Here is a 13,071-nt window from a genome sequence, read left to right on the forward strand (position 1 = left end):
TTTCACTTTTAAGGAACTTCAAAGTTTGAAAATTACCAAGATTACAAGTTTCAAACCTGAAATGTAAGAATAAATAAATGTAAGGACTAAATTAATTTGCTTCACACTGCACATCACCGTATGTTATCTGAGTAGATAGTTTTAGTCAAGTGTTCGTCTCAATAATTTGTCTTCTAAACAGTCTTTTTACTAAAGCAAACACATCAGGCCTCTTAGAAATCATCTTTTAATTAAAATATGAATCAGTTTAATGGATCTCATCTTTATAAAATAAGCATTAAAAAGTATGTGCTTGTAAGTCAAATAATAGTACAAAATTTTAACATTCAATGTTTTTAAAGTACTCTATAACACTAGAATCAAAAGAGCCTCTGATAGAGGTTCCAAGTTTTTAATTAAAATCCTTTACAGTGTTCACAACAAAAACATGTCAAATGCAGGAAATATTCTAACAAATAGACTTGACTACAAGAAATATCTAATTCAACTCTCTATTCATACGATACCTAGTTTATAGTAAATAAATACTTAATCATCTGGCATGTCATCTCAATACTTTTCCTTCTTGTTAATTTTATTTATGTATATGGGCATTTGGGCCACATATATGTCTGTGCATCAAGTGCATGCCTGGTGCTTGGGACTGGAGTTAACAGACAGTTGTGAGCCACCATGTGGGTGTTGGGAATTGAACCCAGTTCCCCTGGAAGGGGTGACAGTGCTCTTAACTGCTGAGATTTCTCTCTAGCTCCACTTCTCACTTTATTTTAAAGATTAATTAAGCATCATGCAAAGAGCTGGTTTTCACAATGAGTCCCAAAACACAACAGACAAAATACAAGAAGTTATGGGCCTGTTTCATTAGTTAACTGCCACAAAAGCAAAAGAAAAAAAAAAACATTTTTAATGGGCATGCTGCCAGCAATTACATTTACTTTGATTTAGGAAACAGTCAAGTCATTTTTATGATGTTAGTAAGACAATTGCAATACGAATGTAAGTAGATCCAAATGTGCCGCCTGTAACTGGTCCAGAACACTTTTAACACTAAAATAAAAAATTTACTACTAACCATTCTGCATTTTTTGATCAGTAACATATATTTATTTAAAATTAAATATAAAAAACTTTATTAAAAGTAAAAATACTAATTTCAATAAATCTTTTCAATTGAATTATATTAATCACACACAAACACACACAAATACTTCAGTGGGTTTTTTCCTCATTTCCAATTAGCCATGTTGCAAGTTAATGCAAATACCATACACATCTACCTCTCTTTGAAGAGCTTTAGGCCGTCGGGAATTCTAGCAGGTTGAAGGAAAAAGACTGGTTAAGGCAACAGTGCTCAGACATATCAAGAAGTAAATGACAATCTAAAACTCCCCTAACAATGTTTTCTTCTGAATGCTGTAGCTTATCTAAGCAATGTCTCAGTATAACATAAATCTTTTCATCTCTCTCACTTTTAAACTTACTTGTAAAGAGCCCAAACCATCAGAGCTCGTGCTGGCGAGGGAATCCCTTTTCAACTCAGGAGCAGTCTCTGGTACTCGCACTCTAACATAATTTATAAAGTGCCGCATGTTTGATACCAAGTTACTGCCAGGAAACCAACTGTCATGACAACGTTCTGGTCCACCCATTGATACCTAAGACATGTGTGAATGAATGAATGAATGAATGAATGACAGAAAATAAGTGCTCACACATGCATACACTCCCCAAAATCTGAAATTTATGTTCCCACCATAACACCAAAAATACATAAACAGCTTTAATTTTTTTCATTTAAATGATAAATTTCAACAGTTTTATAGTTTCAAAGGACCATATGTATTTTAAGAATAAAGCCTTTTTAGGCCAGAGAGTTGGCTCAGCAGATAGTTGACACTATCTGTCAAGCCTTACAACATGAGTTAAATCCCCAGGTCCCACATGGTAGAAGGAAAGAAACAACTCCTGTAAGCTGTCCTCTACCTGAAGATGTATGTGCATCAACATCCATACACACTAAATAAATTAATATATAGGACCTTCTTATCAGTTCTTTAGATTTAAGAATTAAAAATCTAAAAATGGGGACGAGAAAGATAGCTCAGTGATTAAGAGCACAGTCTGCTCCTCCAAAGGACTCAGGTTCAGTTCCCATCACTCACTTGGCAGCTCACAAACATCTGTAACTCCAGTTCCAGGGAATCTGATGCCTACCTACTTCTGGCCTCCAAAGGTATTGCATACAAATCCTGTACAGATAAGCATACAGGCAAATGCCAATATACATAAAAAAGCAGTAGTGCACACGTTTAGTTTCAGCACTCAGGAAGCAAAAAGAGGTGGACCTTTGAGTTTGAGGCCAGCCTGGACTACAGAGTAAGTTTCAGAGAAACTCTGTCTTGAAAAAACAAAACCACTGAATCCAAAACTATCCTAAGAAAGAACTGCCCTAGGCAGTTGTTCTAAGAGGCAGTGCTTACCTCTTCCTCCAAGTCATCCTCAGCAGAGTTTTCCAGGCCTAATTCAATCAGATACAACACCATGCACAGCACATGTTCAGACAGATTTTGATGATCCATCAGAATCTTTAAAAAATAAAAATAAAAACAACTCATAGCTTTTTCACAAAATATATTTCATTTAAAGGTCTAAAAACATTCTATTATAGACAAAAATCATAATCAGATAATTACCAGGTCTATAAATCAGATATGTAAATGCAGATCCTAGTGAAAATACAAACTGAAACAAACCCTAGGTTTCCTTTGACAACTATGTAGAACTTTTTTACATTTATTTTTTATTGGGGTATGTGTGCACATGACTGCAGATAATCTCATAGATCAGAGTCATATTTTGAATGCCCTGGGGCTGGAGTTACAGATGGTTGCGAAATGTGCAATGAAGTTGCTGGAAACTGAACTCAGGTCCTCAGCAAGAACAGGATGGGCTCATAACCACTGAGCCATCTTTCCATCTCCTACATAGGAATATTATGCAGTATCGGCAAATAGGAGTTTGAAGACTTCCTAAAGAGTGCCACAATAAACAGTTCACAAGTCACTAATATAAAAATAATGATCTTTAATAAAATAATTTACCAAGAATACTTTACATCCTAATCTTCTGATAGTCTCCTAAAGACAAGAAGCCAAATTTAACAAGATCACTCATTTAAATGTAACTGGTGTTGGCTAATAGAACACAATATAAAATATTAGCATTCATTGAGTCTGTCTTCAAAGTTCTATACCTCTAAATATACATATATATAGTTTTTTGTTTTGTTTTGTTTTTTGTGGCTAGAGAGACAGCCGTGGGTACTGGGAATCAAACTCTTATATTTTTGGTTGTGAGCCTACCCTTTTATAACGGCTGAGCCATCTCTCCAGCCCCACCTCTAAATATTTTGAGTATCTATATAAATATGTAAGCCAATGTGTGGTTTAAATGATAAGAGGAACAAGGAAAATTCTATGAATTTCACCTTATACATAGATCATACAACTCAGACCTTCCTCATCTTATATAGGATTTCAGGGCTGTAATAGCCCGGTGATCAGAAGACACCTAAACTATTTCAGGAACAAGATGGCACAGCAGCTCAGCAGCTATCATTCGTTCTCATTATAAAAGGCATGTGATCAAATGGGGAAGGAGAAGAAGAAAGGGTTCAGCACGAGGTGGCCCAGTCAGCTTCAGGGTGGATAATGGACTGAAATCATGGGAAGTTCAGCTGAGCCTGACGGGAACAGTCCAAAGGAGCAGATGAGGAAAACACTAAGTCTTTGTAACTAAAGACAAACGTTCACTGACTGACTTCTTACTATTTGACAAGTAGGAAGGCAACTCCACTTTCTCTTATAAAACCTCATCCTTAGAAAGCTCTGTTTATATCTACTTGACCTGTAGCAACAACCTTTGGCCTTAGCTTTCCCATATCTAAAGGTGAAAAAGAAACCCAGATTATTTGAGATTGGCTTCACTTTGAATCTATCATTTGCTAAGAACAATGCCTAGCAATTAGTGTTCAACACACAGTCAGCAGGTGGTACCAAGAGTGTGCCAATCAGAAAGAGCCCGAGGAGTAACCTGCAGTGGAAGCCTCCATAGGCCCCAGTTTCTAACCCAGCACATTATGGAGGGAAGCAAGGCTGAAACCATCCTCAGCTGTCTAAGCATCACGACACATAGCTCTCAGGCTCCTATGCAATGCCCGCCATTTCTGTCTCCTCTTGATAAATAAAGCACTGCTCCTAAATCCAGAGAGACTTTGAATAGAAACCCAATGGCATTACAAATCTAAGCTAGAGAAATAAAAGCTAAAGACCCTGAACAAAGAAGTAAAGCCATTCTCGGGGAGCGTCACAATGCTCTTTAGTGTCACACCTGCCGAGGAATGACAGCATCTTGCTGCAAGAGTCTTCTGTAAAGTTCACTTGACAGTGCTCAGCAATTAGAGTGTGCCAGAAAAGCTATTATAAACAGTTTGAAATCTTAAAACACTGCTCAAAGAGTCTTGCAACAACTAAAATACTGATCTGTCATCTCTGATAAAACTCATCTAGAGCCGAGCAGTGGTGGCGCACACCTTTAATCCCAGCACTTGGGAAGCTGAGACAGGCGGATTTCCGAGTTTGAGGCCAGCCTGGTCTACAGAGTGAGTTCCAGGACAGCCAGGACTACACAGAGAAACCCTGTCTCGGAAAACCAAAAAAAAAAAACAAAAACAAAAACACCTCATCTAGATTAAGCAAGTTTTAAAAGTTAAAAAGGTGACTTCAAAGAGATTCTCAGGAAAGCTTTCTTCATTTATCATGAATTATTATTATTGATCATTTGAACTAGTTACTAACCTCTAAATCTTCATTCTCACATTAAAAACTGAGATAACACAGAATATAATGTCTGTGTTTGGATTCAGTAACAGAGGGAAGTCTGACTCTGACTCTGGGAAATCCTACAATTTACATTTGCCTAGAAAATCAACACAAACTGCTTTCCAATATAAAGGTGTTCTACATATTTTAATGGAGAAGAGGGTACCTTAAATCACTTTTTCTGAACAATCCTTTTGATAAATGATAAAAATAAATCTTTCAAGGCACTTTTAAAAGACACTAACTAATCTAAAAATCTTAGCCCAAAATAACTTCTAGCTTTTATAATAGCCATAGATGATGTTGAAAAGATGTGTATAGAAATCTAAAAGCACTGTTTCATTATGTGGTAAATTTAACCAATTAATGCATGCTTTCTTAAATAATGAAAAATTATCTGTAGTCGATAGAGATTTACACACAGAATATGCTTAGTTTTCTTTTTTAATTTTTCAAATAAAAAAAATTACACATTTTCTTTATTTCTAATGATATAACACTTATCCCTATTATTTTATAGATGTTTATTTATATTAACAATATACTGCAGGTATAATTATCTTTCATCTCTTATATAGTTTAGGTCATTAAAAACCCCATAGTATATATACATATTACATATATGTGCATATGAGTGTGTGTATAAACATATACATACTCTCTCCTTACATTTCATGCAACTTTTAGAACACAATGAGATAAGTTAGTTTTGTGAGAGAACTCTCCCAAATTGAAACAAATTCTAGATAACAGGAAAATAAAGGATGTTTCAAGTATCTGAAGAACTCGCATCCAAATCTTTCTTTGTCAAATTCCTAAGAGGTAAAAAGCAGAGAGAACTGCTCTAAAGTGAGGTCACTGGCTCGCACAGCAACATTTACTTTGTCAGGCAGGAGGGCTGACTGCTACTTGTTCCTTAGTCTTCCTTGGCACAGCGCCTACAGCCACGGCACCTCACACCTTACAGAAGCCACAACAAATGCTCCAGGTCTCAAGTGTTTGTCTGAAGCTAAAGAACAAACATTTCTCTACAAAGAAATGCTTCCTAAGTTTTCAATTTGAAATTCAAATACATGTAATTATAATTTATCCTTATACATCAAAAAATGTATAAACACACTTTGCTTTATAAGTGGTATCTCCATATAATCACTGAGCACTTTGATTTGAAAATTGCAAAAAAATACATTGTAATCTAAGTCATTCTCATCAAATCATTACTATACCTTGTAAAGCAGAGTGAAGAGCACAATGTGTAAAGTTTTACAGTGCAGAAGTCTCATGAGGCCTTTATAGCTGGGATGAAGTGATGCTCTTTTCTTATAAGGAGGCCAGGGATTGCCAGGGAATTTTCCACTCTGTTTTAAACTGTAAAAATAAACAAAATCAAATTTATATGACAGACTCATAAACTATGGTTTAAACAGTAACTTACATACATTAATTTCTATTTTATGTTTTTCTATACATTACTAATTATTCATAAATGCTTTAAAAAGCCAAACAGATATTTGCTTACTATGTAATACACATTACTTTTCCTATACTATTGCATAAAAATTAGTTTAAAAAGCTAGACAGAAAAGTTGAAAAATGAATGTAAAACTGCTAACAAAAAAAATGAAAAGAATACATAATAAAATTTTTAGCAAAGTGATTTTCTATTCTAACCCTCGACAAAATCAGTAATGAGAAAATGCCCCTACTACTAATGGCTGGAACGCAGGCTGGATAGAAGCTTAGCCGTCTGACCCTATCCTTGCCCTCCTAAAGGAGGAAGCAGCAGGGGAAACATGATTGCCAATAAACATTAACACTGTGGGCTACAAAGATGGCTCACCAGGAAAAGGTGCTTGCTACCAAGACCTCAAGATGGAAGTTCAATCTGCAGGCCCTACATGGTAGAAGAGGAGAACTGACTCCTACAAGTTGCCCTGACCTCCACACAATCACCTGTGGCAACATATGCACATGTACATGCATGTGCACACACACTAAATGAACGCAATTTAAGAAATAAAGTATGCGTAGTATGCCTACTGTGCTGTTTAAAGGTGTTGGATTCACATAAGGCCCAGTCATGGAAATAAGATCCCTCTATTGCTGAGACCAAAAAGTCTTTAATCTAAATGAAGAGAATAACTCAAAAGAAGTAAGAAGTTTGTTTGTATCATCTAGAACAGAAGAATAAGAGGACCCCAGGAATACAGTAATCACAATCTTTTTTTTTAAACCATACATCTTTCTATTGTTAAGTAGAAGAGGTATCAAAATTAAAGCAAAATGGAACTAGGCACAGGACAGTTAACACAGGAAGAATAAGGAAGGATGTGAGACCATGAAAGGTAGCCTGGTCCCAGGTTAAGCTAAGGCTAGAAGCCCCAGAGAACCTGAAGGGATGATAGGAGTTTGAAACCACCATATCTGAAACCCTATCTTTAAAAAAAAAAAAAAAGGCAGGGGGAGGGGCTAAAAGCACATAAGCACCTGGCATGTATCAGCCTGCATCCACATTCAGACTAAATTAATTTATTATTTAAGGAATGAGGCTTGGTTCTTCAAGCTTGATGACCTGAGTTTGGATACTTAGCAACCATAAAAGCCAGGCATGGCCATGTCTGCTAGTAACTCCTGTTTCAAGAGTTGTAGCACCCTCTTCTAGTCTTCCTAGAAACCAGGAACACATGAAGTGCACTTTTATACATGCAGGAAAACACTCATGCACATACAATAAAAATAAACAAATCTTTTTAAAAATTAAATAAACAACTCTTAAAGTCTATCCAAGACAAGCAGTGGTGGTACACGCCTTTAATCCCAGCACTTGGGAGGCAGAGGCACTCGGATTTCTGAGTTTGAGGCCAGCCTGGTCTACAGAGTGAGTTCCAGGACAGCCAGGACTACACAGAGAAACCCTGTCTCGAAAAACAAAAAATAAATAAATAAATAAGAAAGTCTACCCAGAAAAAGTCTATTTAAACCACAGACGAAGCAGGGTAGTGATGGTACACAGCTTTCACCTCAGAGCTTGGGAAGCAGAGGCGGGCTGATCTCTGTGAGTCTGAGGAGCAGCCTGGTCTATAGAGTTCCAGGACAGCCAAGGCTATACAGAGAAACCCTGTCTGAAACTGAATGAATGAATGAATGAATGAATGAATGAATGAATGAATGACAATAAGACTTTGTTTCCCAGCACCCACATCAATGTTCAGAAGCAACCTTTCACTCCAGCTGTAGAGGACCCAACATCTCTCGAGTACACAAACCCCCACTCATACATGTAACTAAAAACAAAATAAACTTTTTGAAGTGGAGGCTGGCAGGTTGGCTGAGTAACAGTCTAGGAACTTAAGGTCCATCTCTGTAACCTACGTAAAGGTGGAGCTAAGTTACAACATTGCCCTCTGATCTTCTCTGATACTTCATGGCATGCATATGTCATTAGAAAGACAACATACTCACACATATAATAAAGTCTTTAATTAGAAATCTTAAATGCACAATGGCACTATCAGTATCTGCTATCTCTATAATGACAGGTGAGACAGTAAGCGCTAAAATAAACAGAGGATGGAAACTGCCCCTCACCACTGCTGTGAGAATCCCTGTCTACTGAGAATAAAATACCAAGCACTATTAAATAATACCATTAAATAATACCATTAAATAATACTTTAATAGCATTAAAGGTAAGGAGACAGAATAGTAAAATCATAATTTGAATTTGATTCAAAGCCATTAAGCCTGGTTTCCCTCCCATTTGGCTCACAGAACAATGACAAGACAATTGTATTTGGGACAATATCCAAAAATATTTCTCTGAGAAAGCTACCCTAAACAACCAAACACAAGGCTTCTTAACAAACCTAATGGTCTATGAAAATTCTTATTCACATATACCCAGAATTATGAGAATCTAAGGAATGCCTATGTCCTATAAGCTAAAAATGAAGCAATACGTAATGTATCTCAAGAATGAGATACATTATCTCAGGACTAAGGGGAAGGGAGCGGAAAATGAACATCACTAACACAGCATGGAAATCAGTTATACTGTAACAGATTACACAAAGAGGAGAGCCTGAGCTTACATCCTATAACCCAGAGAGTCAGGAGCAGTGATATACTCTCATAACAGCACCACCGGGGGCAGAGACAGCAGATCCCAGGAGGCTCTCTGGGCAATAAAATAACCAGATTTAAGCTCAGTAAATGGATCCGATCTCAAAAATAAAATGGAGAAATGACTCAGGAAAACAGATATGCCTACTGTCGGTGGGCACAGCTATACATGCATATATCCAAGCATGCACACACGCACACACACACACTCACACACAAGGGGTGGGAGGGGCAGGAACTAAAATGATAAATAGAAGGAATGTGGAAGGAATAGGAAAATATAAAAAAAATGTTTAGAAACAGTTTAGGGAGTGTGATTTTATTGGATTGTATAAAGTAGTTATCAATAAAAGTACTTAGACCTACATAGCTAATGACACATTATTCCTCCGAGACAAGGTCTGAGTCAGTGTGTGCCCATAGGTTCCTCTGCACTGGTAACCAATGACACCTGAGTCAAGATAATGAGGCTGTGGGGATGAGACATCAGCAGCAACTCTACCACTCTTTAGGGAATGCCAAACTCCTGGGAGACAAGACTGTGCCTTGCTGTTATTTTTTCTCTATACAAAAGAAATAAACTGCTCAGAATTAAATTAAGTCTTTAATCCTAGTACTCGCTAGGCACAGGATCTGTAAATTTGAGGCCAGCCTGTTCTACATTTTGAGACCCTGTCTAGAAAGAAAGAGAGGGAGAGAGGGAGAGAAGGAGGAAGGGAGGAAGGGAGGGAGGGAGAGAGAGAGGGAGGGAGGGAGGGGGAAAAGTGGAGGAGATCACAAGGAGAAGTGAGGGGAAGGGAGGGGAGAAGAAATACAGAAGCAAAAACATCAATTTTGCATCTTTCAATTTATTTTTCTTTCTCTTTTTACTTTTTGTTCAGTTGTTCTTTGAGACAGAATCTTACTATGTCCTGGAACTCACTATGTAGACCAGGCTAGACTCAAACTCAGAGAACTGCCTGCCTCAGCCTCCTGAGTGACGGAATTAAAGGTATGTGCAACCATGCCTGGCATGTTTCAATTTTTCAACATGAACTATTCAATTTACTTACCCAACAAATAACTACTTGGTGAATGCCTGCTAGGAGACAGTATAGAGCTGCCACAGATCCTGAGATGAGTAAGAAGCAAAGCCAGGCAGTGGTAGCACACCTTTAGTCCCAGCACTCAAGGGGCAGAGGCAGGCGGATCTCTGATTTCCAGGCCAGACTGAAACAGAGTTTCAGGACAGCAAGGGCGACACAGAGACACTGTCTCAGAAAAAGAAGGGAGGAAAGGAGGGAAGGAGAGAAGCAGGCAGGCAGAGAGGAAGAAATATAGAAGCAAAAACATCTTCCCTCGAGGAGCTAAGAAGTAAATAAACACCTACAAGCAAATGAATTGGCACAAAAGGACAGAAAATATGCAAAAGAAGTGGCCAAGTAAACAGAGAAAAGGGGAACCTCCAAGTGCCTCCTCCAGGACTGTAGACAAAGGCAGAGAGATGATGGCACCTGAGCTAAATCTGGTTTTGTTGTTTTAGGGGATTTTGTTTTGTTTGTAGGAAGTTTCTTTTCTTCAAGTATAGTCTGTGATGGATGCTAAAGTGAACATTCATCTAGTATTTAAAAATCCTGGTGGAAAGAAAGTTTCAGTTATACCTAACAACTATAAATATACATCAACAGCTATTTGAATATTAACTAAATAAAGATCAAACTTGTATAAAGATTCTGAAAAAAATCTCATCTAAATTGCTTTTTCTAACCTTTATTAAATTATTTTATTTATTTACATTCCAAAAGTTGTCCCCTTTCTGAGTCCCCTTTCCCTAAGTTCTTCAGCACCCCCACATCTCTGAGAGGGTGCTCCCCTATCCGCCCATCCATCCCCACCTCAACTCTACCAGCATCCCTCTTCCCTGGGGCATCAAGTTTCCACAGGATTAAGGGCATCCTCTTTCACCAAGGTCATACAAGGCAGACCTCTGCCACCCATGCGCCCAGGGCCACAAACTAGCCTGTATATGTGTCTAAATTGTTTATTTAAAACCTTTAAATGGCCGGGAGGTGGTGGCGCATGCCTTTAATCCCAGCACTTGGGAGGCAGAGGCAGGTGATTTCAAGGCCAGCCTGATCTACAGAGTGAGTTCCAGGACAGCCAGGGCTACACAGAGAAACTCTGTCTTGAAAAACCAAAAAAAAAAAAAAAAAAAAACCTTTAAATGTTATTTTCTCTTAGATTAAGAATATTTAATGAGATCATATTGTGTATTATAGCTAAAACTTCTCTACAGAAACACCAATTATTCTGTAATGACACTAGCCAGCTTGTTAGACTTACAATGCTGTATATCTGTCCATTGCAGATTGCACGTCTCGGCGGTAAACTGTTCGAAGAATGACCATGACAGGATCAAATTCCTGATCCCAGACTTCAGCTTATGAAAGAAAGCAGAAATAGAAATCTGACTTCTTAAGAATAAAACCAAACTTGAATTCCTTATTATATTCATTGAGAACATTTAAATTAAAAAATTGGAAGTTAAACTTATCAATTTGTCTTAAAGATCTTGATGTTGTGGCTTTCACTGAGTTAAAAACCATACTTTTTAACATCAGGAATGTTCTCTTAGGTTCTTCAAGCCTCCACAAGCGAAAGTTTTATAACATATAACAATGCCTCACTATAAAGTTTAGATCACTGATATTGGGTTTACAGATTGTTTTTCTTATTTTCTTGGTAAGTAAAATGCATATTAGAAAGAAAAAGAGTAAATACCTTTAAAATGATTCAACTGTAAAATTACAAAAACTAAATTTAAAATGTACTGGTCAGCTGATTTTCCAGGTCACTTAATAAATCATTGTTTTCTGCTTCTCAACTAAAAGTTAATCAAGATTCTCCATCCTTCTATACAATTATGAGTTACAATCCTACTACTGTTTATATACAATTTGTTATACACAGGATAGTTTTAAATATTAAGTGTCTATACATCATTTTATTTTAGTATTTATACAATTATTTTCAACATGTAATTTTAAGATTTAATATATAAGATACAAATAAAATTCATAACCTCATTAATAATCATGTTAGACTGAAGTGACATTTAAAAAAATTAACCCACTGGGAAAAAATAGCAAAATCCTAAGTATGAAATCTTACAGATGATATTTAGCTTGAACAGATGACTAAAAGGTGGCCTGAAAAGCTGGAAAGATGGCTCAGCAGTTAAGAACACAGGCTGCTCTTCTAGAGAGCCCTGGGTTCAATACCCAGTACCCACATGATGGCTCTGTCACTATAACTCTAGTTCCAGAAGATCTGATGTCCTCTTCTGACTTCCGAGGGCACCTGACAACACACATGTAGCACACACCTAGCACAAATATATGGCGCATATACATGTATATGCGTATGCATATGTATATATGGTAGGCAAATACTCATAAAATTCTTATCATAATTTTAAAAATATGTCCCATGTGGTGGTTCATGAAACAGAAGCAGGAAGATCTATGTAGGTCTGAGGCCAATGAAGTCTACATAGGAAGTTCCAGGCCAGGGTGAGATTCTGCCTCAAAAAATAATTGGTCAACCCTGAAATCACATATAGAAGTAACACTAAGCAACCTAAACAATTTGTATTTATATATTCACGTGTGGCTAAAAAGAAGTAGGGAATGGAGAGAGAAAATGTAATTATATTTTAATTTCAAATTTTTTTAAGTTGAAAATAAGTAAAATACTAAAAGATGACCTGAGAATAATTTTAGAACCAGTATCTCTTTCCCTAGGTTAATTTTTTGTTCTGGGCCTGGAGAAATGGCTTAGTGGTTTAAGAGCACTGAGTACTCTCCAGAAGGACCCAGGTTCAATTCCTAGCACCCACATGTCAGCTCACAACTGTGTGTAACTTCAAGATCTGACACTCTTACACAGACATACATGCTGTCAAAACACTAAAGCACACAAATATAAAATAAAAATTTTAAAAATATTTTTTCTGTTCTCACTCTCTCTAGCAAAATCCTTAACATTTAGAAACAGGGAATAGAACTTAATCTTATTTTAATTTCCAGCA

The 13,071-nt window shown here is 37.0% G+C and overlaps 1 protein-coding gene across 2 annotated transcripts in view; it reads right to left on the reverse strand.

Annotated features, from left to right (window-relative positions):
- Ubr3 (ubiquitin protein ligase E3 component n-recognin 3) overlaps positions 1-13,071 on the reverse strand; it is a 145,784-nt gene that overhangs the window by 59,725 nt on the left and 72,988 nt on the right. For both annotated transcript variants that reach the window (XM_028762877.1, XM_028762876.1), the window contains exons 19-22: positions 11,325-11,421; positions 6,107-6,248; positions 2,481-2,585; positions 1,482-1,655 (exon numbers count right to left, since the gene is read on the reverse strand). In XM_028762877.1, the coding sequence (XP_028618710.1) occupies positions 1,482-1,655; positions 2,481-2,585; positions 6,107-6,248; positions 11,325-11,421 (518 nt within the window). The remainder of the gene's footprint in view (positions 1-1,481; positions 1,656-2,480; positions 2,586-6,106; positions 6,249-11,324; positions 11,422-13,071) is intronic.

The sequence above is a fragment of the Grammomys surdaster genome, unplaced genomic scaffold (assembly GCF_004785775.1).
Source record: "Grammomys surdaster isolate TR1022 unplaced genomic scaffold, NIH_TR_1.0 136, whole genome shotgun sequence".
NCBI lineage: Eukaryota > Metazoa > Chordata > Mammalia > Rodentia > Muridae > Grammomys > Grammomys surdaster.